The 27,921-nt window shown below is 39.6% G+C and overlaps 1 protein-coding gene across 3 annotated transcripts; it reads right to left on the bottom strand.

Moving 5' to 3' along the window:
* Nucleotides 1-6: 6 nt before the first annotated feature.
* Nucleotides 7-27,806, bottom strand: l3mbtl1 (L3MBTL histone methyl-lysine binding protein 1). Of its 3 annotated transcripts, XM_088332212.1 has the most exons (23): nucleotides 27,733-27,806; nucleotides 25,391-25,593; nucleotides 23,700-23,887; nucleotides 22,665-22,794; nucleotides 18,879-19,041; nucleotides 18,593-18,731; nucleotides 18,238-18,286; nucleotides 17,395-17,483; nucleotides 16,914-17,018; nucleotides 16,678-16,813; nucleotides 16,488-16,579; nucleotides 15,147-15,298; nucleotides 12,811-12,887; nucleotides 10,888-10,973; nucleotides 8,590-8,700; nucleotides 8,374-8,515; nucleotides 7,578-7,680; nucleotides 7,295-7,483; nucleotides 7,161-7,210; nucleotides 5,890-6,047; nucleotides 5,747-5,809; nucleotides 302-407; nucleotides 7-230 (listed from the first exon to the last, which is right to left on the bottom strand). In XM_088332212.1, exons 2-23 carry the CDS (start codon nucleotides 25,545-25,547, stop codon nucleotides 223-225), a joined length of 2,493 nt encoding a protein of 830 aa, XP_088188338.1. In that variant the 5' UTR covers nucleotides 25,548-25,593; nucleotides 27,733-27,806; the 3' UTR covers nucleotides 7-222. The 3 variants fall into 3 exon arrangements, with proteins under 3 accessions (XP_088188338.1, XP_088188337.1, XP_088188339.1); XM_088332211.1 differs by lacking the exon at nucleotides 302-407; XM_088332213.1 differs by lacking the exons at nucleotides 302-407; nucleotides 22,665-22,794; nucleotides 23,700-23,887.
* Nucleotides 27,807-27,921: the final 115 nt, after the last annotated feature.

Here is a 27,921-nt window from a genome sequence, read left to right as displayed (position 1 = left end):
GAGGGCTCAGGCAAGAGGTCTTTCCTTGATCAGTGAATTTGGCACGCAATGATTCAACCGACAACCAAACCTCAACACTGAGGGAGGACATTAGGTCATTTTAGAGACTCGTCTGTGCTCTTGAACATGAGGATGGCGTTGAAGATCTTGAGGGCAGGCCCAAGTTTGATGCTCATGATCTTCACAATGTCGGCCTGAGTCAGTAGAAGGAAAGCCTCGCCGTCAATCATCTGTCGTTCAAATGATTAGTTTAGACGACTTGACAAACGTAATCCATTCAACAATTTGTGCTAGCGCAGACCTGGGAACTCTGGCCTTTGAGGGCCGCTGGTTTTTGAGGTGTCTGCTCCAATAAAGGTGATTCCAAGCTCCTGCCAGCATGCTAATGAGCTGATCATTTGTATCACCTGAGTTGAAGAAGATAAACTTCGAAAATCATGCAGGACATGCGGCCCTCGAGGCCCAGTGTTCAGGTCTGCGCCAGTGGGTTTTTATATCACACTTAGTAGTTTTTTTCTGAAAGACTTATCTGTCAATGAGTTTTCTAGTTAGGGTTGCACGAGGAACCAAAATCTAATCAATATCACTGACGTACTGCAATAGTGTAATCGCAAGACAATGCGTTTTTTTCCATGATTTGTAGTTCCACTTTGTTAATCAAGTGATGGAGTGTTTGGCCAACAAGAAATGTATCAGTTGGGGTTTTAACAGAGCTGGCCAATAAGAGTCAAGTTTGAATGGCACTAGTCAATAAAGGCGGGGCAAAGTTTGCAAGACATGTGTGCGCGACTGTGATTGACTGACAGCTTACACCAGCCTGTCAAAAAGCCCTTCACAAATGGCCACCAAAACAAACGCGACAGCTCGTAGTTTTAGCGGATCGTTATACTGAAAAGAAATTCATCAATTAAATCGGACTCTGATGAAAGTAAGAAGAGCGCAAAGAAACGCTAATCACCAGCAGGTTGATTGTTATCACGTCCGGGTATTGAATGAGGCGGCGTCGGAAGGGAAAGCTAACAGCTAGCCAAACAACTCTGAAGCCACCACTGCCGAACGAGGCTAGTCACCAACGACAGATCCATTACTCATGAAACGGATGACTTGCAGCTACTAGTTCTGGAAAACAGCTACATTTGTGACTCTTGTATTTTAATCATCACAGAAACCATGCAGAAGTCGCAGATACCCGAAGTTAAGCTCTGGCTTTCTTACACTTAAAAGAGAAGCCCTCCAGTTAAGTTATACTTTTGAATGATGACCATAAAGACCATTTGTTTAACCACATTTCTGTTTTTATTGTAAATCTATGGTAGTTTTGTTACAGTGGTATCCTCTCAGTCGGTAATAATATCATCTCGAGGTAAGTTTGACGATATGTTTAAGTTCTCCCCAACTTGGAAGAAACATCTCCTGGATGCAACTGGAACGCATCCTCAGTGATGCATCCTGGGTTCATTGAGTGTTTCGGGTCTCACAAAAACAGACACTCTCGCCCAGGTGACCCATCCAAGATCCATCATGCCTCAAAGAAACTGGACACGATGGACGTCTGGCTGCATGAAGTTTGACCAGGTCACTGCGCTGTAAAGTATTCTTCCACCTTGTCCATGCCCCCTGCTTCCAGAGTCCAACTGCCCTGCTCATCTGATCTTACTCCACACATGGACAAACCTCTTCCTGGAGAAGATGATGTCTCTCCGTTCCTGGGCCTGGCTCTCTTTGGAACAAAGCTTAGGCCTGCTCTATTCGATGCCACGACCCAAACCAGTGTTTTCTGCGGCAAGTATGACTATGCCACCTCCACTTCCTTCTCGGCTCTCCACTTCCTTCTGGTTCTCACTTCAACCCCAGATGATGACACATTCTTGTCCTTGGAATCCCTATACTGCAGATCCTCTCTAGCACAAGCCACCCTGAACTCCTCAGTAAGCCAACTGAAAGGTAGCTGGACAGTGTTGCTTGTCCCGTACAGGGAAGCGCTGGTGAGGCTGCGGGAAAGTCTCAAACGACTTCAGAAGAAAGCCACTGATCTTCCTTGCGAGCAACTCCACAGTTGATAAGGGGGCTGCATAGACCAAGAGAGGCCACAAGACTGGGTAGAATAGAGTGCTGGTAGTTCCAGGCTTTAAATCTACCAGGCAGGCCAGACTTTTCCACCTAGGTGAGCCACATACACACTTGTTCACCAGACTCCTGGATGGCAGCAGAGTATCTTAGAGTTAAGACAAAGAGTTTCCTAAGGCTCTTAATTGGTTGTTGTGAAATTGTCGGGATTGCGGTTGCAGAGAATGAAAACCTGATCTAATCCATCAGCTTCCCCCTCTTCAGGACCATGGATCCTCACCCATGTGATGAATCTCTCTAAACCCTGCAGGGTGCAGCTGCTCTGCGGGACAGATTTTGTGGTGATAGTAAGGTCATGAATGCTCTTATGGAAGGCTGGACCATACTGGATCTGGATAATGCCCCTCTGCATTCCACCTCTCCAGCTTTGACTACAATGTTCATTGCCAAAGCAAAAATGGTAACGGAGATGGTAGAACCCGTTGAAATGCCTTTTCCAAGGTGATGCCAGTCTGATGTTACCGACCCAAAAGTGTACCTGAGTATGAAATTGGCTCAATAATCCAGTATCAGGTGCTTGACCTTGTTGGGGATGTGGTGGAGGTGTAGTGCAAGTTCAACTAGTTTGTGTGGAATGGACCAGTAGGCGTTAGTCAGTTCCTACCACAACAAAGCAAGGTCACCTCTGTTCTCGTGGGCCTCTCTGATGAGCTGTGTGACTACACTAGAGTGCTCTAGGCAGCCAGGAGCTCCAGGAATCCCACTTTTCTGGACAGAAGTGTCGATGTAGTTGTTCTTGAGAAGAAACTCGGTCAGTCTTCAGGAAACGATGCAAGATACGTCTTCCGTTCTAGACTTAATAGTCAAATTGTCAGAAACTGGTTGATATATTTTGAGTCGTCCTCCTTGAGAATCCAAACTCCCTCAGTACATCTCCACTGGTTGGCCACTCTCCTTGTTTGCCAGATCACTTTCAAAATCTTTCACAGGTGTCGGAGAAGCTCTGGGCAGTGCTAGTAGATAAGGTAGGGTACACCACTGGGGCCTGGTGCAGATGCTTTGATGACTTTTTCAACCTCCTTCACGATTGGCTCCAACACCTTGAACTCCACTGTAGGTGGGGCAGGGGCGATGAGAGCTTTGTTGATGGCTTTCTCTTCTTCCCTCAGTGCATCGGTCATTCTGTTCTTGAGAAAGTGGTTCACCTCTTCTCCTGAGCACTCGAGCCGGCCACTTTGCTTGTCCCGAAGCAAATGCTTAGCAAAACGGAGGGGATTGGGAATGAAGGCCGTCCGCTTCCTTGATTTTTTCTCTTTCCCATCTCCTGTGCCACTCTGCACTTTGTAGAGTTGTCAGCTGTATGAGCTGTCTGCAGTATGTTAAGCAGTTCTGCCAACAGTTGCTTCTCTTCCTCAATAGCTCTCTTGAAATGTTTCTTGAGGGTTAGGAGCTCATAGCGCAGTTGACGTAGCTGCAGTTCATGGTCTTTTTACTTCAGTATTAGCTGAAAGACACTCGAGCTTTTATTGATTATTATTTAAAGTAAGGACTGTTCCGTGCATTTGCACTTCATTGTTGTCACTTGTCTGCGCATGAACGAATGGGAAACAGAATTTCAGTTTCTTGTATGTCAAGTACATTTGAGAAATTGACAAATAAAATTGACTTTGACAACAACAAGGGGGTGGTCTTGGTGTCACCTTTCTCAATCCCAGCGGAATGTCTTTGAGTCGTAGCTGGCAATTATGGTGGTCATCCTTGGAGTCTGCTGTCTTGGATAATTTGGGAAATGTCCTCGTCAAACTGCCACCACTCGCTCCATCTGTTTGCTAGAGGTACTTTAATCCGCTTCTGTGGAACTACTTTGGTGGGGTTGGGACACTCTGGCATGTGGAGGGACTAGGATCTGTGACTTGTGTCCTGTCAAGTCTTCTCCTGCGTCTTACCAGCTCCAGGACCTATGCATTGTACCTTGCTCTACTGCTCCAAACATTTCATTTTGGCCCGATGGATTTTTCAACCGTGGTTGTTTTTTAATCTCTTGCCGCAGATACATGTCCTAAAAGTCATCTGTTCGTTTGCAGGGGTCATTAACCTTTAGTCCATCCGATTGGAGATCTCATCCTCCCTCCCTCTCTGGATCTTGTAGGGTTATTTCTCTTTAGGGCTATTCGTAGTTTGTTGGGGTTCCTTCTCACGAAAGATACAGGCTGGGGTGCTAACCCAACCTGTCTCGGGTGTCATCTTTCTGGTCAGTCAACTGTCTCTCCAGTAGACGACCAATCAGTTATTGGTTCTAGCAGTCAGTAGCTTTGCCAGCTTGTAATTTGAAAGAAACATCACCTGGATGCAACTGGGACGCATCATCAGTGATGTATGCCAAAAACAAAACTAGCACAAAAATACACGTTTCTTTTGAAATCGAAAATCGCCAAATATGAAAAATCGGAATCCGATGTTTTTCCAAAACGGTACCGCTATAGCTTGAGTACGATAGTTTCATGTTATATGTCCTTTAAATTTTATTCATGATATTCTTAAACACAATTAATTAAAGTACCGTATTTTTCGGAATACTAGGGGAATCCAAAACCACCAAATTGGTCTGAAATTTGAGCATGTGCCTTATAACCTGCTGTGCCTTATGTACAGAAAAAAATGAAAATGCATAACGTGTATTATCATATCAGTTGATATTTTTCGCAGGCCACAGTTGCATAACAATGTTAGCAACAGGGATTGAACCTGGATAATGACAATAAGAGCAACAAATCCTAACCACCAGTCCACTACGGACCTAGATTACGTAGGAAAGGTAATAGGGCTTATCTCATTATTACACTATTTTTAGTCACAATACCAGATACAAAAGTTGGATACATGAGAAAACAAAAACCTATTAAAAATCGTAATAACCTTTTGTTTCAATTTTTCCTAGCTCAAAATAAGCCTTTTAAGTGACAAATGTTGTTAAACATGTGCGACCTTGCGTTTATGTATCAATTTATGTTTCAGGATAAACAACTTACTTCCCACAATGTCTTTCTCTTCATCCAGTTCAAAATCTCATGCGCTTCAATAAGATTTTGCAGGAAGGCGATACAATACTGTATTTTAGTGGTTCCCAACATTTTCTGTCCAATGGACCGGTTTAATGTCTGACAATACTCTCGCGGCCCAACCCAATAATAACATCATGCAGGATTTTGCACTCGCCTGTTGCAACTTATTTATGGCCTGTGATTAGCAATACATTTCGACTTCTTAATCACTGCACAAATATGGTACTTGTTTTTTTTTTTAGTGCATGCCTAATCTTTTCTGTAGTTCAACTCCTGTGTGACTTATAGTCTGGTGCCCCTTATGCATGAAAAAAAAAATATCCAAAGCAGCTGATTTTGGGGGTGCGCCTTTATAGTGCAGAAACTTAGGTATATCATTTATTTTGTCATTAGCCGATTATAATACTGGAACCTGTGGTTCGTGTTCTAGGGCTCTGCCCTGCAGGTGTGAAATGTTCAGATAAATAGAACTGAAGTAAATAGAGGCATCTATGCATTTGTTTATGGACATACATGGCTAAAAGCGTAAGCAGTAAGTTATAGCATGACCTTCAGGACAGTTCAATTTAGAGGTTTGACTTCACTGTAATTCAGTCATACACATGTTGGCATCATACCTCTTCCTTAAAGAGACGGGCTTGGTTCTCACAGCCAATAAGATTGTGCACAAAGTTAAAGACCTAGAGTAGAAGAAACCCAAACACGAGTTGACTGTATCCGAGTATTGATAGAGACAAGAAAATAAACACCATCATCTCACCTCGTCCACACTCCAAGCAGCCACTTGACTCCCGGGAATGCCCAGAACGCCAGGAAGCAGTTTGCAGTGTTGCTCCCAGCACAGAGACAGAGTGCGGTCTGATTGACCGTTCAGAGACGACACAAACAATGATGGATAAACACTCTCGGATGACACATCTGATGACCAAAAAGATAAAACATGTGCTAATATTATTTCCTGAAAATACAGTGCTTCTTCTACAGCAGAGGTGTCAAACTCATTAAATCCGGGGGCTGCGTGGCAGAAAAAACATTCTCACGGGGTCTAATGAACTTCTGGCACAAAAAGTCAGCCTTAGCTGGAGTGTTGAGAGTCTTTTCAGGGGCTCATGATCAAAATATAATTTAGGAAAGTAGGATTTGATTTTAAAGCAATTACTGAAGTTTTTGTTCCCCTCAAAAAATATTTTCCTGCACTGAGATTTTATCTCTTGTAGTGTTTATCGATTGTGCATTTGTAAAGAAGAGCAAGACAAGAATTTAATTTATTTCCTGGGCAGTTTAATTTACTGGAAAATGACAGAAATAGAATAAAAGCACTAATTTAAATGGTTTCTTTAATGAGTTAAGTCTTTTTGCATTTTTATTTTTTATTTAAATGTTAACCCGAAGGTTTGTTTTTGGCTGTTAGCTTTTATATCTAGAAAACATATAAAGCTTCTTTAATCTTCTGCAGGTGCTGTTTTTTTAAATGTTGTATTTTCCGTATTGCCTTAAAATGTGCGTATTTTAAGTAAAACAACATTGGGATGAGAAAGCAGTGTTCTCTGGTTGATTAATCGTAGTCGGAATATACAGCAACAGTGGGTGCTTTGCGAGTGACGCCTGGCTTTGGAAACATCCAGTGGACATAATTAAAACTGCAAGTCATTGTTTGACACATTTTTCTCTTGTGCTTCTATCAGCATCGTTGCGCTGGCCACATTTATGATGTGGCGGGTCACATTTCCACAACGAGCCATGAGTTTGACACGTGTTCTACAGATATCCAATTGACGCTATTCTAACAGTTCACAATCACATTAAATGCATAGTAGTGTCATGTAACTCAAAAGAGTGATAAAATATTTTTTTTCAAACTTATTTTCAACCAAAGAATAAAATAGTTACTGTCCAAGAAAAAAGTGTCTAGTTAAATAAAATGTAAGAACAATCCCGATGTAAGACCTATGAAATAAAGTCTATGGTTTACCAAATAAAGTATCTATCTATCTATCTATCTATCTATCTAACACAAAGCTATAAACATACTCTGATACTCCCTCTTCTTGTTCTTCCTGTATTTGGGTGGACGTCCAATTCTGGAGAATATAAAGTAAAAAAAAAAAATCATGACAATAAACGTTGACGGATATTCACGCAAATTCACGCACATGGACCTTTACCTGCCACGATAATGTGACTTCTTGGTTCTCTGGCCAAAAATGAGGCTCTTCCTACTTTCAGAGTCCGACAGCTCTACTTTGAGCCTACCTTGGTTGCGCTCAGCTAACGGGCAGCCCGAAACACAGTGATGAGCCGTGAAGCGACCGGTCACATGACCTGAGCCGTCACAACCCGGAGTTGGACACTTCCTGTTTTAGAGCATATGTTGATTATGATATTGTTCTAAATAGAAATAAACATGAATAGCAGAACATTTCAAATGTATCAAGAGAACAAGGTCACCTGTTATTGAAGTTGTACTTAGTAGTTCTGGTGTGGCTAACAGGCTTACAAGGGACAGAAGGTGGGTATTGGGACGGGGCCAGAGCAGGAGGTTCCCTCTGACCTAAGTAAATGCATATACACAGACATGTGGTACAAACAATGACTGAGTCTGTTTTTAACCTTTATTTTGATCGTGACTTTTTTCCTCCAATAGATCTGGATTTAAAAGATTTCAGAACTACGATATTTCCTGCAATATAAAGCACACCCCCTTAAAACAGTCTTTTGGCATATATTTATTGTTTTCTGTTTCCGTCTTTAGCAACGATATTGACACACAGGTGAAAAAGTGGAGAGACTGTTTAACCTGAATGCACAAATTAAATCCGTGTTTCTGACAACGTGAATAAAAATTCGAAAATGTGTGTGATAACGAGATAAGATCTAATGTATTTCATATGTCATCTGTAACATTGGAAGTCTGATGTCAATGTGTTGGCACCCTGACCTGACCTGGTTTAAAATCCTGTTGCATAAAACATATTGCGAAATGGGCCATAATCGATTAATCAATTATTGTTTAAATAAACCTTGTTTAGTAACGCACACCTATAAATGCATTTCCAATCTTAAACACCACTTTCAAATTTCTGGCCAATTTAGGGTTTTAATTAATTCCCTATAATTCTGAAAATACAGTATTTTTCACAACTACTAGAAGGCATAATTATATGCAACTTAAGGATTGGCATGATACTTTTGATTTATATTTTGGTGCAGCCCCTTCCTTAATTGTTAATGAAATGTACTTTACCATGTGTCTGCTGTATTTTAGTTTCCTGCGGTGGGGGTTTGAGCGGGTGACCAGTGGCCTCACACCAGCCTGCTGGGTGTATGTCGGGGTGATCCGAGTCCATCCACTCATCATATACATGACTCCATCCATCATAGTGGATCTGTGGTAAGAAAGAGGGAAAGGGTGTATTGGAACAAAGCTCTGAAACACACATTTACACAGACACAAAATAACCTTGATACGGTGACTTTCAACTTCTTCAACCGTTGCCACTCTGATGAGACCAGGACTCCTTTTGTCCACCGCTTCCAGTTTCATTTGGGGAAGGAAATTATGGGCAGGGCGCTGCAAGTTTACAGGTGATAGCATGGTTTACCATCAGCTTCACACTTTTACTGAATTACCGTCAAAATGAGAAAACATTGACATTTTTGAACAGATCAGTACATTGAATCAAAACACAATGACGATATTTTTGTACCCAATTTCTGATCAATTGGACACGCATGGCAGGGAAAGTAATTGAATTCTAAATAAAGATTCCATCATTTTTTGCACCGCTTAACCTCATTAGGGTCAAGGGGGTGCTGGAGTCTATCCCAGTTGCCAGGCAGTCGCGGAATTAAATATTGTTTAATTACCTTCTAAAACTCCATGAATTAGAATTTGGGTTTTATTAGTGTTAGGATTAGTGAAAGGATGACAAATATCTGCCCAAAGGTGCATTTTAAACAAGGGGGGTGCTCTAATAAGCATTATCTGTTATGACAATATTTCACTCAACTTAATTGTGTTAAATGGAATTGTTGGGGGTTTTTTTTCGTGAGAGGTATGGTTCACCATAGACTGGTTAACGCTCCTTAGGGCCCGGCCACACAGTCGTTTGCGGCTGAATCACGGCCAGAAATTTCTGCCTGTGAGGCGGACGCTATTGGACGCTTTGAGATCGCCATACAGACGAGATACAGCAGTGCTTAACACGCGGTCGGAAATTCGCGCGCAGGTGGCAGCGCGAAAAAGTTTTGCGCTGCTCAATTCTTTAGAGCGCGGGCACACAGCCTTTCACGGGCGTATCGAGGCTGAATCACGGCCAGAAATTTATGGACGTGAAGCAGACGCTGTTGGGCGCTGATGGACGCTTTGAGACCGCCATATAGACGAGATACAGCAGTGCTTTACTCGCGGTCGGAAATTCACACGCGGTTGGCCGTGCGAAAAAGTTGAGCTGCTCAAAACTTTGAGCACGTGTTGACCGCGGGCGGCACACGAGGTAATGACGCGGAAATGACGCGGAACGACGTGCTCTCGCCGCGGCCATGGCGTGGTTACACATGGGTAGGACGGGAAATTTCAGCGGGTAATCGTGGGTGGAGCATGGTAATAGCATGTTCTGCGCCTGTATCGCGGTGTTATTACGTGAAATTAGCGTGTTACGCGTGTGACGGTCAAACGCCTTTCTCCGCGTATTTACACCGCGATTTGCCGAGCACACGTCAGTTGTGCTCGAGACGTCAAGGGGGTGAACATGGATCCCCGTCAGCGTAATGACCTCGTCTTAATCCATTTTTATTTCTTGACATTTCTTTTCATTTCATAACAAGATAATAAAATAAAAATGAAAAACTATTACAATAATAACATATTGGCTTCTTCGGTGCCATAGCTTGAAATCTTGATCTTCACTGGACTGTGCCTTGAGCGGTTATGATTTCTACAGCCCGGTGTTATGCCGAGAAATACATCCCTGCCGAGATTTGCATCCCCCTCGCTACTACAACCACTTTTACCTCGTTTTATCTCACTTTTATATCACTTTTAGGGAATTTAATGGCGAACATATAACCAAAACCACTTCGTCTTGCATTTGTCGGGAATGTAATACAACTTAAACCATTCCGTCTTTGTTTTTGTTGTGAACGTAATCGAACGGTAATGCACACCGTATATAAAATCCTCCCCCCCTCGCGTGAACGCGCATTCTGCTGCGCTTCCAACAAAAGCGATCGTATTCTATATAAAACGCTTATTAAAACAATAAAGCGAGCTAATTATAACAATTGGGAGATCCTAGTCTATACAGCGCGTTTATTTAAACAATAAAGTGCGATCGTATTCTACAAAATGCGTTTGTTAACGCGGATGAAAAAGTCACCAACGTCAATGCACGCTTCCAACAAAAGCGATCGCAGCAGAATGCGCGTTCACGCGGGGGGGTGTTCGTAGGAGTCGGATTTGGGCACAACACCGGCTCGGGAGCTTTTATACCCGTGGTCCACACGAGAAAATGACGCGGAAATGACGCGGAACAGTCGCCGGCGTCTGTTTTGCGGGCATACCACCGATGAACAGCAGGTTGGCCAATTTTGCGCATTTTCCATCGCGGGCAACCACGGGCAAAAAAAAACCCCCAAAATTTTAGCCATGATTCAGCCGCAAACGGCTGTGTGACCGGCCCCTTGGTAAAAAAAAAACAGCAGTAAGCAAAATGTGTGTATTGTGGGGGTTTCTTTCCTGAATATCACATTTTCTCACCATTTTGAATGAGCCAGCTGCAACTGCCTTTGAACATGTCTCATTTAAATACTGGGACCAAGAAAACTCTCCCTGGACAGGGTAATCTGAAAAAAAGAAATAAACGAACATCTCAACTCTAGTAATAATGTATTAAAAAACCTATTGAAGAGTCACTGGTTTGCCTGTTTGATGCTGGTTTACCACTGCTCTCAGGAATGCACAAAACACAAACCAAGCATGGTAGAACTAGTGATAAAAACAGACATAAAAAACATTTAAAAGTATACCTCACGTTTATGAATAGTGCACAAAATAAAATAAAAAACAACACATTTTTATTCACACATGAAATGGCATTTTGGTAACTCAGCACACAACAAATCACTTCATATATGAGGGAAAGAGATAACATACAGTGCCAAGCAAATGTATTGACCCTTCCTAGAACTTCTTGTGCCACATAGTGCCACATTTCAGGGTTCAAACTTAAAGCTAAAGAACTAAAAATACTTTCGAAGAATCAACAACATGTGAGACAGAATCGTGAAGTGGAACAAACTTATTTTAACATTTTATATTATATTCACAACAACAAAACTGAAAAGTAGATGTTTCAAAAATATTGCCCCCCTGTTCTCTCAGCTCAGCCAAATGAAGTTTCCAGATGTATATCAATGACAGAGTTCACTTTTTTATCATTAAGTCTCAGTTTTTATGCACCTGCTCTGTGATGAGGTCTGTGTAAGGAGACACAGGAGAAATGACAGCATTATGAGAACCAAGGAACACACCAGGCAGGTGCGGGATAAAGTGTGGAAAAGTTTAAAGCAGTTATTTGATGCATGAAATGTAGCAACATTTACACATCTCCCGGAGCACTGTGAAAGCAATAACGTCAAAATGAAGAGAATTTAAAACCACTGCAAACCTACCCAGACCTAGCCCACAAAAGGAGTAAACTAATAAGAGAAGAAACCAAGAGATGCACGATCAGATTGGATGAACTACACGCATACACAGCTGCAGTGGGACAATCTGTGCATAAGACAACTACCAGTCATACTCTGCATATGTCTTCCCTTAATGGAAGTGTTGCAAGAAGAACACTCTTTCTGAAAAAATACCACAAAAAGGCCCGTTTGGTGTTTGCAAGTAGCCACATGGGAGACACAAATAACATGTGGAAATCTAGTCAGATGAGATCAAAATTGAACTTTTTGTTCTGAATTTGGCATAAGAGGTAAACTGCACATCACCCTGAAATCACCATACCCACTGTCAAACATGGTGGTGGCAGCATCATCCTCTTGGGTTGGGAACATGGATAGAGCCAAATACAGGGCGATTGTGCCATAAAATCTTTTACGAGTCTGCAGGAGATCTGAGAATGGGGCCCTAAACATAAAGCAGAATCTGCAGAAAGCAGAATGGTTTAAAACTAAAAATATAAAGGTGCTGGAATGGCTAAGCCAAAGGTTAGGACTCAATCCTATAGAGCATTTATGGAAAGATCTGAAAAATTATTTGCACAAATGATGGCCATGAAAATCGTAAAAAAACTGAGCTGTTTTGTAAGGAAAAATGGACAAATATTTCTGTTTTAAGATGTGTAAAACTTATACATATAACCAAGACTAGTGGCTGTGGTCGGAACGCAAAGAGGTTGTAGTGACTTAAAGTATTGACTTAAAGGGGGAAAATATTTCCCCCCGCCTTTAATGACTATTTTTCAAATTTTTATTTGTTAACACAATATCAAATACATTTGAATACATTTGGTTTTATTTTACAACTGTGTCCCACATGTTGTTTCTCAGAGTTTTATATCCATACGTTTGAAGCCTGAACTATGGCAATATGTCAAAATGTTTTTGGGGGGCACTGAACATGACAAGAATAAAAGAAAATATTTAACATATATATATATATATTTATTCTAACCTTGTGGTGGTGTTAAGTGCAAATTTCTGTCTTGGCACCATCCAATAGGATGGATGTAAGGACTGGTGGCATCACACCTGCATATGTAAGAACAGACTTAACAACCGGAGTAATGAAAGCCTGATTGAAAGGCAAGGTTGGAGCAAGCACACAGAATATAATTAACTATCATGAATACTATATGAAAACAGTACTGTCATATAATACTACACTCTGTTTACTGTTAATAACTTCTTGAGTTTTAGTGATCCCTGTTAACTATCTTTACTGGCAATGCACCAAATTTTCCGCCCCGATTTTCTTTCTGCATAAATGACCAGAAGTACTTTTTCAGTTTCGGCCAAAGGAAAAAAAACAAAATAAGGCTTCACAAAACAACGATGATGTGACGATGTGATGTCCAAGGTGGCTTTCAGTTTGGGGTGCTTTGGCGAACGCGGCTCTTTATTTTTAGTTTTTGCACTTGAGAAAGAATTAGATGGAGGACGATGTCAAAATGGGAACGTGCCCATTGTTTTTGCAACAAGATAGATTTTTGTTAGCAGCTGGTTGGACTTAAGTTAATGTTTACACGCTTACACTACAGCATTAGCTTACAACAGTTAAGGTATTGGAATTCATAAACACAGACTTTGTGTGGGATGTTCAGTCTTTGAAATTGATTGACTGGTAACATGCTATGTACCACAATAGTTTAATGTATTTTTATTATCATTTTACTTCGGCAAAGATGCAAGTGTGACTCGTTTGTTGCACTACACATCGTGATCGTTATCATCAGTTCGCTCCTTCCTTTTTCTTGTTATTATTCGCTATAATGATCATTGAAAGCAACACCCCAAAAACATGCCTATAAGGGGGAGTGTGAAACTCTGCAGTGTAGCAGCCAAAAACAATTATTTTTTAATATAGCCAGTCCAATGAACTTGCTTGTCTTATTTGCAGTTTTGATCTTTTCAACAGTTTTACTTCTTATGTATCACTTGGTTTTCTGACTTGAAGTTTTTATAATTTTATATTGTAACTGTTTTTAGCCAACCAGCGTGAAATAAGTATTTCATCTTCTTTTATTTTCGGTGTTACATTTTCCGCCAAGCGTTTCACATTTCTGGTTTTCGGTTTTGACCCTAAATTTCGGTGCATCCCTAATCTTAACTGTTAAAGGAAAAAGTGGATCCAAAAGTAGGACACAGTATTGGAGGTTTTTTAGGCTCACCAGCAATGTTCCCTCTAAGCTGCGCTCATGCGCAATCGCACATTCTCAGCGTACAAGAAAATCTATCCAGCACAATGTTCCCTCTAAGCTGCACGTGTGCGCAATTGCGCACTACCAAGAGCTTTTCCGCGCACAAGAAAATCTAGCTAGCTCACAAAAATCAGGGCTCATACTTGCTAATTAAGAAGCGAATTAAGTCAAAGTTACAGTGTATGAAGGTAAAAATACAAGGGTTCCCCTGACGTTGTGTTCTAAATGCTGTATTTTGAAGTCAAGGTCGAAGTAGAACGAAGTTGAGTCAGAAGAGTTTTTCGAGAACCGGCTTCTTCGGCACGGCTCAATAAAAGGAACTGGCTCTTTCGGGTCCTAAACGGCTCTTCAGGTTGTTTTTGCTTCTTTCATCCCTATATGACCAAATATTATGTAAAATTATCCACAAAATGACTTAAAGGAAGGGGGAAATAGAACAAAAAAGAAAAAAATACCAAAATGAAAAAGTGGTGAAAAGCTGAGAAAAAAAAGAAACAAAAGGAAGAGAAAAAAGAAGGAAAAAACAGAAGAAAAGAAAGAAACAAAGGAAAAAAGTAAATAGAGAACAAAAAGAAAAAATCAACAGCTAGGAAAAAATAAACACAATGAGATATTTTTAAAGGAATTTTAAAAAAATGGGAAAAAACAGGGAAAAACAAGAAAAAGTTTGTGTTGCATTCAAAGAATTTCCAATTATACCAAGTCAATCTCGTTGCCAACATTGTACTTCCACTAAAATAAGTGATTAAATACAGTTGTGTATCGTGCAAAAATGTTAGTATTATGTGACAAAAGATACCAGGAAAAAAAAGAAATGGAAATCTTGTGAAAGAATTGTTGTAAAAACAAATGACGTTTGTAGGCCGTACAACCTTTGCAATATTACATGAGTCAATTTATTCAAAATGAAGATATTTTTGCATTGCCGGAAACTCAGCAAAAAGTAACGTGATGTCAAGTTTTGGACATGTTTGATAATAACTTAGTTGCCACACTTGGGATTGCTATTGCTCACTGTTGTTTCAAGCGTTGCTCACCGACTTTGTGTGAACGCTCAGACCCGTGGAAAATTAGAGGGAACATTGCTCACCAGTAGTCGTACGTGTCCTCCCAATTGTCAAAGTGCACCAGGAAGCGATCGTCCACCAAGTCGGTGATGGTTGCGACACAGATGAGGGAAGGGTTCATGCGATCAACAGCCTCAAGTTTCATTCCAATCTCAAAGTCAAATTTTGTGTCAATCTAGTAAATGACAGACATGACAGAAAACAACCAGAAAATCGAGTAAATGACACAACGGTTTTTCTAGACAACTGCTTTGCAAAAATTACATCCTATTGATGCAGAGGTTCATTTGGTAGCTACAATACCAACAATATGCATCAGAGTTGTGTGAACACCAACAGAGGAAGTGTTTATATTTTTGTTGAATTATAAAATACTGTATATTCAAAATGTCCTGACAGTTTTGTTTGCAGATCAATAACCTCATCCATAAGTGCAATATTATGTATCGTTGTTTCTGCACCCTGGGGCGCACTGGATTATAAAGTGCAATCCAAATAGTCATCTGTCTTATATTTTCTTATATAAGGCGCACTAGAAAACTACAGTACGGGCTACTGTATTTATTTGTGTATACCCCTTGCGCATTTTTTACACTTAGTGTATTATACACTTAGTGTATACTGTACAGTATATTAGTGCGAAGATTGATAAGTCAAAAATTTTGCTGATCGTAATCGCATATCATTGTATGCAGTGGGTATCAAACCTGGGTCATAGTGGTGAGAACGCTGACACCCAAAAACTAGACCACTATTGGTATAAATGACATCAAAAAAGGCATTGCATTTCATCTCATCATCGCACTATTTTTACTTACAGTGTGAGAAATGAATTTTGGAGAATGGAGAAAACAGAAAGTATTCCTGGAAGATATAAATAAATGCTAAAAGAAAAACAAACTGTTTGGTGCAGTTGATGACGATTCAGACTCTACATTTTTTTTAAAATTTCTGAACTATTTATCTTTCGTGCCTGGCAGTGTAAAATAGTGTGATAATGACATACAATCTAATGCATATTCGTATGTCACCTGTACCACTGATGGTCAAGTAGTCTTACCGCCGCGACCCGGGTTCGATTCAAGACGCAAATGTTTTTCAATTGATCCATTATTGCAAAATTGCTGTCCTATAACCGTGAAAACATGTGTCGTAACGCACCCATGCATTTCCAATCTTATCCTGTGCGATATATAAGGGGTACCGGGTTATAAAGCGCACTTTCAAATTTCTGGCCAATCTGTGATTTTCATAGTCCGGGAAAAAATTTATAGGGATTATGAAAAATAGATAAAAAGCTTTTAAGCTAATTCTGGCATTTCCCTAACCATGTGTAGTGTGACCCTACTAGAACAATAATTTACCCTTCCAGGACTGGTAAACAGCTCTTTTGGGGCCACTTGTGCTTTCGTCATCTTTAGGTAGTTGGTCCATGTGAACTCTTCCTCCTTACAACCTGAGGTAAAATCAATTCTAATCTAAATAGAAGCCTAATACAATGACTGTTATAACATTCTGTTATTTCATTGCCTTTAGAGCATCACTACTTCTGACCTTTAGGTGTGTGCAGTTTGTGTCCTGTGCTCTCGCACCAGCCTGCAGGATGTACATCAGGTGAATTGGCATTCACCCAAAAGTCATGGCAATCAGAATAGCCATCGAAATGGAGGCGTAGACGATAGCCACACACCTGTGTGATGACGTGAGTCAAAAGCGTGCTATATCCTCAAAAAAACTAACACTAGCACATTGGCTATGAAGATAAGTGTTTATTAAAAAACATGTCTTACCTCAGCAACAGTGAGAACAAAGTACATAGAAGGATGTTGTGGGTCAATGCCCTCCAGCTTCATCCCCTGTTTGAACCCATTTTTTACTGTTGCCGCTCTCTGAGTCTGGAAAAAAGGGAAAATATTTTATGCCGATCAAAATACAAAGACAACCAAATCAAAAGCATAGGTATTGCAAGCCAATTCAAAGGGAGCGAAGCTAATATATACAGTAATATTTGCCTTATAACGGCCCATCACTAACAACAGAGAATGTAACCACATTTTTAATGCCCTGGCTCAAGCTCAAATATAGTAAAACTTGAAATGACGTTCCACCGTAAAGTAGGGCTGACAAAAATGTAAGGTGAATTACAATTGTAATGATGAGGACATTACGTTTAACCTATAATATTGGAAGAATTTCAAGGTATTAAATGTTGTATAAATATATCCCATGGTAAAAATATAGAAATGAATATGAAGTAGTGAGAAAAAATACCTCTTGGAAAAGCGAATCCGGTGCAGCAATAGATTTTGTTTCTGCTAAATATTGAGTCCATGTCCACTGCTCCATCTTCATATCACCCCCTTTCAAACATAAGTAGCCAAATGATGGAATTTTCAGTGCGGTGGACAATGAAGACTAATGAAACCTGAAATCTGTACTTAAGGGACTAATTGGAAGTTTTTGGAGGGCCTTATGTGCTAGCATGACATCATGGTTGGGGATGCATATGGTAATGCTTTACTGTGCAAATCATGTGACCTTCATACCAGCTATAAGGCAGATTTGTCTACTTTTGGCTCGACAAGTCAGCTCAACACACAAATGTCTAAATATGGTTGTCTTCCCTCAACTCAGTTCTTCAGGAACAGTCAACCACAGGAGTTGATGACCCCAAAAGTACCGAGACGGAATGCACAGAGAGGCCTGAGCAGAGATTCAAATCCACAACCTCTCTGGCGTAAACCACTACTTTAACATGCTGTGTTATTGATAACAAATTAAACAGTCAATAATCTAGATGACCATTTCTAGGCACGGTTTCAACAACTTGGGGCGGCAGTAGCTCAGGAGGTAGAGCGCTCGTCTTGGGATCAGGGGATTCCAGTTCGAATCCCGGCTTGTCCGTGTTACATGTCAAAGTGTCCTTGGGTAAGACACTGAACCCCCAATACGCAGGTTAGCGTCTTACATGGCTGCAATACAAGGCCGCTATTGGGAAATGTGAAGCACACTGTAAAGCGCTCTGGGAAGTCATTGACTTGAAAAGCGCTATATAAATGCAGATCATTTCATTTCATAACTAAACATTAACTGTTAGATGTTAATCAGTCCCACCTCCTCTGAAGCATCTTCCATCTGCTTTTAGATCTTCCATTTTGTCATCCTAAAAAACATCATGGATAAGAAAGCTCTGAAACTTTTAGCAACACTGCAGCTCATTTTTTGCAGATAAAAATGTGGGTAAGTCCTTAAAAGTATCTAAATGCAAGTTAAGGTAAGTTCTTAAAAAATGTTACCAATAAGAGACGGAAAAAAAATTCAATGATTGCTTTACAATAATAACTGAAAAACTTCCCACAACGCAATTCAGCAATACATTAGTTCCCTCTGTTTCTCCTTAAGAATTTTCCCAATGAGAGGCAGAGAATATCAAGGTTTTCGATAAGCGAATAACTTGAACATTTCCTACCAAGCCCTCCATGTCAGAGTCGTCGTCAGAGGGTCCGAGGTATTCCTTTCTCTTCCTCTTCCTCATAGGTTTCAGCTGATCAACGTTTAAAGAGGAAACCCTTGTGCCGGCTGGGACCTTTTCTACTCCAACAGTCCTCCTAAAGACCAAGGAAGAAGTGAGTGAGTGAGTGAGTGAGTGAGTGAGTGAGTGAGTGAGTGAGTGAGTGAGTGAGTGAGTGAGTGAGTGAGTGAGTGAGTGAGCGAGCTAGTAAGTGAATGAGTGAGTAGGCGGTGCATCAACGTACTTATCTGGCATAGGCTCTCTGCGTAGCTCCTCTATGCAAATCCTCTGAGCTCTATGATCATAGTTCTGCTGGCCCAGTCCTTTTTGTACCTCTTGTTTGATCGGCAGTAACCCTTCTTGCTCCGCACCACAACTGTTCACTGACACCACAGTGGTTGATGCATCTAAAAAATACACAGAGGCAATGTACTTTAGAATACAAGGGTTATTTACTTCCCTTCTCCCTTAGAGTGTACATCATATACAGGTATGCTCAATGATGTTATATGAATTATGCAGAAAAAAGGAAGCAGTTGGATCAAAACATGTTTGTTTTTTTAGCTTGAGTCATATTTCACAAACATAAGGTGATTCAAAATAATCTGAAACTGTGTGGGCATTAAGAACATATCATTTTAAATTGTTCATGCAACTTGTATAGGCTCAAACACTCCAGTGAGGTTGTGATCCTTGTCACTTCTCAAGTGATTGGGGAATGACCAATTCATTCTGGGATTCTCTTTCTACAGTATACATAAATGACAAATGGGAATCAACAATATGTCTGTACAACAGTGTGTACTTAAGCTATGTCCCTAAAGAATATTATTCCTCACAATATTTATTCGTACAGGCATCGCTAATGAATGACTGGTGGTGAGGCACGGGACACTTCAGCTATGTCAAAGTCATTATATAATTCTTTTGATATGAAGTCCCATGAAACATTTGCAATCTAGACCGAATAGCAAGGGTTGGCAAACTTCTTCAGTTGCGGGCAGAGGTCGGTAAAGTAGCCAGAAATAAAAAGTAGTCATCCAAATAATTACTTAGGTAAAAGTAAAAAAATACTTGGTGAAAAAAAAATACTTAGGTCCTGAGTACTGTTCTTATTCATCGTTTTATTTAGAAACAACCATTTAATCAGATCACAAAATCATCAACGTCTATCCAATCCAAAAAAAATTACATTTGATTTTTTTTAAAAAAAGATAAAATGATTAAAGAAAATCCAAGTACTTTAAAAAAAACAATAAAATAATAACAGTATAATTCAAAGAAATAAATTAAGCAAAAGTAGCACATCTTAAACTTCAGTACTTTTCTAACAAACTCTGCAGGCAAAACAACAATCTAGCCCAGAGGTTGGCAACCCAAAATGTTGAAAGAGCCATATTGGACTAAAAACAAAAAACAAGATTGTCATGAGTCACACAAATTAAAAGTCTTATATAAGCCTTATAATGAACTTAACACATTCTGTATGTATTCATACAAGAATACTGTACTATAAAAATGACTGAGTTGGATGCAGCACATCCTGTGGAGAATTACGTGACCACTCTATTGTATGACACCGCCTCAAGTTTAACTTTGTTCCTAGATTAATGAATGACAGAATGCTTAATTGTTTTGATAAAAGAAAATAAATGAAATTTTGAAATCCAATCTTTGATGTCATTTTTATTTTGAGGATTGGAAAAAAACACAACAAAGGTACATAATTCCCCCTTTATCTGGCCACAAATAAGAGTGCAATAAAACACAGCATGCATTTATAAAAATTAAAAGCAACTTTTAAAAAGGTAAAGTAAAAAAAATCACATTATTACAGTTTTGAGTTTAATTTCTGTGCATTTATTTTTCCCCTTTTTACCTTTGAGCTCCATAGCCGATCGCAAATTCACCGGTTTGCTTTAAAACAGCCACCTGCTTGGCATGTGACGCTGCCCCTTTAAAAGGAGCGGGCCTTAGAACACACAGCAGCTCTCAATCAGGGGACACCAGAGAGAAGAATACAAGCAAAGGACTCGAAGAAATGTGCATACTTTTGGTACGTGGAGAGGGTTTATGTAACGGCTTCAATGTAGCGGAGTAAGGTTATTGTTTCTTCTTTACAAATCAACTCAAGTACAATTAAAAAGTATATTGATTTAAAAAATACTCCCAGGAACACAAAATGTCCCAAAACTCACTCAAGCAGGGTAGTTGCAAGTCATTTGGGTGCCCTCAGCACAAATGCCTTATGAAACTGACAGTGAAAGCACGCCTCCTAGTGACACTTTTCACTATCTTCCCAACACGACCATCCAATATCTGGGTTTGAGGGCTTTGTTTAAAAAATGTGATTGCCAAATTGTTTGGTCTTTTTTTACAGTTGGGTTGTATTCTGGTGTTCTACTTTGTGATAAATGCTGGATTAAACCACAATCAGTGCGCCACACGAGCCGACAAAAAAAAATTTGAATCAAGGAGAATGTGCACTTTAAAACAGTGCGCCAAATGGGTGTGGAAATACAGTACAATAATGAGCTTTTTCATTTTAACATTGACTACCGGCAAGCGACGCATGAGCTTCATCACGTTTCTTTTTTTTTCCCTTTTCGTTTCTTTTTTTCCCCTTTTCTCCGCTCCAGACTCTTGCTGCCATTTCGAGGCCATGTTCGCGCAGGTGTTCACTAAATTGCGAATGAGGCATAATCGAAGATACCACTCGGAGGGGAGGGGGACACCATGAGACCGGAGATAGGCCAAGGCACAAAGCAAATTCACCCCTTTTCTCTGGAAATTTATTTTACGCTGCTTTTGTTTCATTTAACTATATTAGAGATTATTACTAACACTTTTAACACTTTACACTTTTTTTTCACGACCCTGATTTCTTTTGGTGCCCTCTTGGGCACTTAATGTCCTGCACAGAGCGGGTTACGTGCGTTTGCAGGGCTATGGCCCTGCACTCAAGTAAATGTAACGGAGTAAATGTAACTCATTACTCTCATTACTACGCACCTCTGGTCGTGGGCCACATCGAGTCAAAATTATGCGAAAGGGATGGGGCCACGGGAGGGAGGTTGGCTGGGCCAGTAGGTGTATTGATCGATTTTATTTACTGATAGTTTCTAATCCGATACCCCGCCAATAAATAAGGGAGAAAGGATAGTGTAGGCCTATCCATTTTTTCTCATATCGCCACTTATCTTCATTTTGGGGGTTTTAAAAAAATGCATTATTTTGCACATTCAATTGAAGCAAAAGTACAAGAAGAAATTACTAAAATTAGGATTAGGTCTTTTTAGAAAAAGCAGTGATGGTATGGGTTTGTGAGTAAAACATGTGGACATCCAAAACTTATTATATTTTTATATATTTTTTGGTCTATATATAAACCATCTAATCAAATTAGATTAGAACATCTCAGAAAAAAATGTAATAAATTGTGTCTTTTTTAAAGCATTAAACATCATAATATGCATTAAATAATTCAGAATACAATACAGCTAACTAGGGTTCCTTAAATTTGATAAATATCTTGATAAATAAAATAAATACATGACAAAAATAGCAAGTAAAGGAAAATGTAGCCAACGTACAAGGTTGGGGAGACGGGGGACAAAAATGGCACCAAATCAACTTATTTTCATTAATAGTAAGCTATCTTCTTTTGCCCAAGTAATGACTGCACACTTTGAATCATAAACATTTAATTTCACGTTGCAAATATTGCTGTGTTTTACTCTATATGATATACTTAATTGAAATTTCTGATTCAAACAACCAATGATTTATAAGGGAAAATATTGGAAATGATCAGGGATGCCCAAACCTTTTCAGAAAACTATGCAAAACCAGAACAAAAGTGAAAATGTTTTAGCCTTTATCCTGCTGGGCAACTGTAGTAAATAAAAATACAGTACATAAGCGTACGAGTGTCATCGTCCCTGAAATGAGGTGCAAAGCCAATATTGTGTTGTGTGTATCTAGTTCAAATGACAAAACTATAACAGTTTACCTGTCTTTAACAGTTTACCTGGCTTATCAAGTTGCGACCTTTCTGCATTTATCAATCTACCAGAAGTCCCCACTGCAGGTTCACTGTTGGTGCTGGTGGTTCCTGGAGTGATCAATGTACTTAGAGCTCCTACATCACTGACACAGAACTAAGATCCCACAGAAACAGATGCACAAAAAAACACATGAACACAAATTAATTCAGTTTGATTAGTCTTTTTCTGATGTATTTTAATGTAGCTGTGCAATTTATTATTTTGTAAATGTTATTTTTATAATCTGGATAAGTTGCACTTAAAAGTGCTGTCTAGAATTTGGACCTTTTTTCCTCTTTAGCCTTTTGTTACAATTACAGTCTGTGTCAAGTTCCTTACGTTGCACGTGCAATTACGTGCATTTCTCAGACGCAGTGCTTTTCTTGACACGCCCAAATAAACTAATCTTAATCTTTTTCAGGAGTTTGGAACGGCATTGGAACTGTAATCGAAACAGCCGTTTTGTTACTTTCATGAAACAATAAACAAAAACTGCCGTGAAGGGCAAAAGTCACTTTCCCCCCATACCCCCCCCCCCACCCCCACTCCATGGCCCGAACAGCTTTGCAACAATAAGAGTAGATAGAGCGGTGGGAAAAAACTATACATAAAGGCTCTTTGAACTCAGCTGGGCATTGTTGACACATACCTAATATAGAAATTATTCTACCTTCAACTTTTTTAAGGACAGCTCAATCGACACCCCCTACCTTCAAAGTGCATTCAAAACACTAAAATATTAATGTCAATCATTTTTTTAGAGCTCTTGTATTCTCCACTACTGCCTGACTTTTAAATTCCAACTGCGTCTATTGTCTTATGTCTTACCTTTGGTACAAAAGATTATAGGTTGACTACTTGAAAGATTGCCATCATACACAAGCTTTACACAAATTGTGCATTTACACAACCTTCACTAACTAGCTGAACTTACTTGTCAAACCAAATAAAGTATTCAATTAATTTAACAATACAAAAGAGGCTGTCACCCATGAACAACATAAAGCCTTTCAACGCACCTTGAGGTTACTACCGGGCAGGATCGCCATTCCTTCCTTCCATTCAAGGACGTGGACGATGCTACAAGAGCCTGCCACCTGTGCTGTCAAGGTGGACTTGACTGTCTCAGAAGTCCTGCCTGATTTACCTGGATGACTTACTGCCAAAGTTGGTGTCAGCTCTACTTTTGGATGGCCAGTAGCTGGAGCTGTAAAATAATAATACAATAACTGTTTTGCATCAGAGGCAATTAGGCCTCCCTGCTCCAAATGATAGTACTGTGGTGGAGAAAACAGTGATTAAACTGTTACAATCATGTTGAATTACATATTTATGTCAAAATAATTTTGAAACAATTAATGTCCTTTTTCTCTGCGCATGTCTTTGCAGTGTGGTGCATCGGGCACAAAGGCCCATGTAGCTAAGGTTAGTAAAAGGTAGGGTTGGGCGGATAGATCCAAATATCAAGACCAATAATACTGAGCAAGTACTTGGATTGGACAGATACTGTTGTCCTTGGGATGATACTTTTCTCTTTCACCAATTTCCTTAAAGCAGCACTTTTTTAGGTAGATAAGGCAGCCCTTCTCTGTCTCACCCTGTGCCCTCGGCCACTCTTAAGTTTATGCCTGTGTGTTTAACTTAAAGGCACACTCTTAGCACCTCTCCCTACCTAGCCTGCTTTTGCAACCTGCCTGCAAGGCAGAAGAGAGGGCCAAATCTAATTATGCTACTCTACCAGAATCAAAAAATGACAGAGGCAAACAGTACACGCAGCAGACAATGACAATGCCAAGAGTAATTTATATAGTAAAGTGCTCTGCTGCTGTGATAACACAACAAATATACATAAAAAAGCTCACACTGCAGAGAGCATGATCTCCAACCCAAATGTGAACATGTTACTGTTCCTGAGCAAAAAGCTTTGAATCCGTTGCCACAATGGTAACGGAACCAGTGAGAGACAATAGACACTTTATTTGTATCACTGACTTTATTTTCAAAATATTGTGCAATGGAAGGTATTTTAGTTCTCTGATTTATAATTGTTATACAGTATTCATATTTTTGTTGCAAAGCTGCTTTTTGGTCTGACTCTTTTGACTTTTGTTCTGAAACAGTTGTAGTAGAAATATTTCTATGTGAAATGAAATGATCGGCATTTATATAGCGCTTTTCAAGTCAATGACTTCCCAAAGCGCTTTACAGTGTGCTTCACATTTCCCAATAGCGGCCTTGTATTGCAGCCATGTAAGACGCTAACCTGCTTATTGGGGGTATTAGGGGTTCAGTGTCTTACCCAAGGACACTTCGACATGTAACACGGACAAGCCGGGATTCGAACTGGGATCCCCTGATCCCAAGACGGGCGCTCTACCTCCTGAGCTACTGCCGCCCCGTGTGTAAATTTGCAATGTAGTTTTTTTTTTTTTAAAAAAAGACATTTTAGTGCCTTACGTATTTGTGTTTATTTTAATTATAAACTAACCCAAGAGGGGATGGGTTTAATTATTAAACAATCATGACATTTCCAAGCAAAAAGTATGAGTAACTATCGATACCACCACGGATTTTCATCTAGGGGTCAAATATTACACACTAAGGTATTGAGGGACCCGAGAACTGTAAAACCTAACTTCATTTCCAAATTACAACTGTACAAAGTAGATTTGATGTCCATTTTATGTTGTACAATTACAAATGTCATCACCTGGTATAAGCAGAGCTGTGGTAGCGTGCGTCTGAGGCTGGGTCTGTTTGGCCACACTATCCACTCCACAGAGGAGGATGGCTTCACCTTTTGAAGGGGCAGGCAGAGCAAGCGGGGCCACAGGTTGACTGTCGGGCTCATTGGGTAAACCCTCCATTTTAACCTTGGCACTTGGTGGTGGTCCTGTGCTTTACGTTGGAGCGCTGTAACACAACAAGCACTAATGCTTACATTAAACTCTTTATTGTCTGGTTCAACTGGAGACAGTTCTACTTCAATTTGGGGCAAGCAGTATCAACCTGATTTGGCCAGTGTTTGAGTTAATAAAAAAGCTTCCTTTTTAAAAAGGACTAACATACAAAATTGTACATGGCAGATACTTTTAGAACTCAGAAAAAAAGATCATTTTAATATGTATAGCAATGCTTACTCAGTAGAACCTCCAAAATAAAACAAATCAAAATGTTTCCGATAAAACATAAACTAAACCTACCCTGAAAACTTGAGTTTGACCCTGTAAAGCAAGGGCGGGCAAAGATTTTGATTGGCGGGCCTCACTGAATTATAAAAAAAATATCCAAGGAAATGATCTGCATTTCTATAGCGCTTTTCAAGTCAATGACTTCCCAAAGCGCTTTACATTGTGCTTCACATTTCCCAATAGCAGCCGTGATCTGCACAGCCATGTAAGGCGCTAACCTGCTTATTGGGGGTATTTGGGGGTTCAGTGTCTTACCCAAGGACACTTCGACATGTAACACGGACAAGCTGGGATTTGAACTGGGATCCCTTAATCCTAAAACGATCGCTCTACCTCCTGAGCTACTGCCTTTCCTAGAGACCCATCCAATTCTTATAATTTATGTATAGATATACATGCAGACATGTACCATGCGTTTCAGAGTCTATTTTGAGGTGCTTTTACTATTTTTTTAAATGTCTAAATGGTTTTGGGCTATCTTAGGTCTGATTTGCTGATTTCTTAATTCAGTTGTTCCTCGTGTGAGGAGGTTGGGGGGCTCATTGCTAGGGTGTGGTCGAATGAATGAAAATCCTTAGGCCATCTTGTGCCGTCCCTATCAGTGAGGATAAGCCTCCTTCAGATCCCTTTCCTCGCTTGGTTCGTTCATCTGTGCCATATATAGATTTTATTTTTCATTACTATTAATTTTAAAATATATTTTGGGGTATTTAAACTAATGTGTGGGTCTGTGTATTTGGTGTTTTGGGTTGTGGGGTGGGTATAAAAGGAGCTATTTTTTAATTGTCTCAATAAATAATTTCATACAACATTTTGAATTGCAATTTATAGCCAGAAAAGTGCCTTTCAAACAAATTTGATGTTGTAGTTCTTATTATATTTGCTTTTTCATTAGATTAGTTTAATCAAGTTGAAACACTCACAATTAAAGCAAAATAATATATTAGACCCCTGTTTTTGAGTTTTCAGGCTACTAAACTTGATATTCAGTTTTGTAGTATTACTGTACTTGTGTGTTTGTGGTATTTCCTTACTAGTAATAACGTGGCATTTTTTAGAAGGATTTTTGTAGAATCGTATTTTTAGTATGTCCTTAGTAATATTTTTGTATGATTTGAAATAAGAAATGAGGTGAAAATTCAAGCAGCTAAAAGCATAAAAGTAATTTTAAGGTTGTTTTAGAAAAGTTTCAAATTCATAAAATGACAAATGCTCAGTTTGACGTGAATAATTGAAACTTTAACCCACCGTAATTAACACATTGATAAAATTGTGTTCAAATCCCTAAATTAAGAGATATGATAATAAATTAACCAAGACGGTAATTAATGGTCCACAATTAAGCAATGACACACTGGCCATAGATAGATATTTAATTACCTCCCAAAAATACGTGAATATTTACGTAACAGTGTACAATTATTTGTCAAAAAGGTGGAGTTACTAACAGGCTAAAAGCTTTACACCAAAAATCTCAAAACGACTTGATGCATAAAAGGGGGGAAATAAAAAAATGCGACGTGTGCCGGTTTTATCCATGCAAAATTTTAAACCTAATAGCGATGACAGATATTTAACATGTTTAGCAAAAACAAAGCCGTTCTTACTATATTCCAACGACTACATCAATTACGGCCATTACAATGGTGCCATTTCTTAAATTTATGCTAAAAGCTTGGCGGGTGTTGGTGCCCTTATTAAAGCTAAAACGTCCAACCGTTTGAGGAAAACACAAGCGGCAAACATGGACACCAAACCAGTAATATTAATAGCATCACATAGCATATGGGTAGATAAACAGCTGTATAATTAGCTATTATTGGGTTGTAAACCAATTTTTAAAATTAAATTTTTGGCTTACCAGCTCTGCTCTCCTGCGGCCCCGAGCATTCACTGCGCATGCGCAAACGCATGAAGCAGGCGACACTGGAGCGGAACCACGCGCTGCTTTGTGACGGTCCGAATTGGATCAGTCTGTGCTTATGAAGTCACATTAATACCGCATTGGATTTCACTTAGTTTATTTATATTCAGAGTTCGTACGCATTTT

This window comes from Urocampus carinirostris, chromosome 3 (assembly GCF_059441175.1).
Source record: "Urocampus carinirostris isolate Australia breed hairy pipefish chromosome 3, RoL_Ucar_1.0, whole genome shotgun sequence".
NCBI classification, from domain to species: Eukaryota; Metazoa; Chordata; class Actinopteri; order Syngnathiformes; family Syngnathidae; genus Urocampus; species Urocampus carinirostris.
This window is presented reverse-complemented; position numbering and strand designations above follow the sequence as displayed.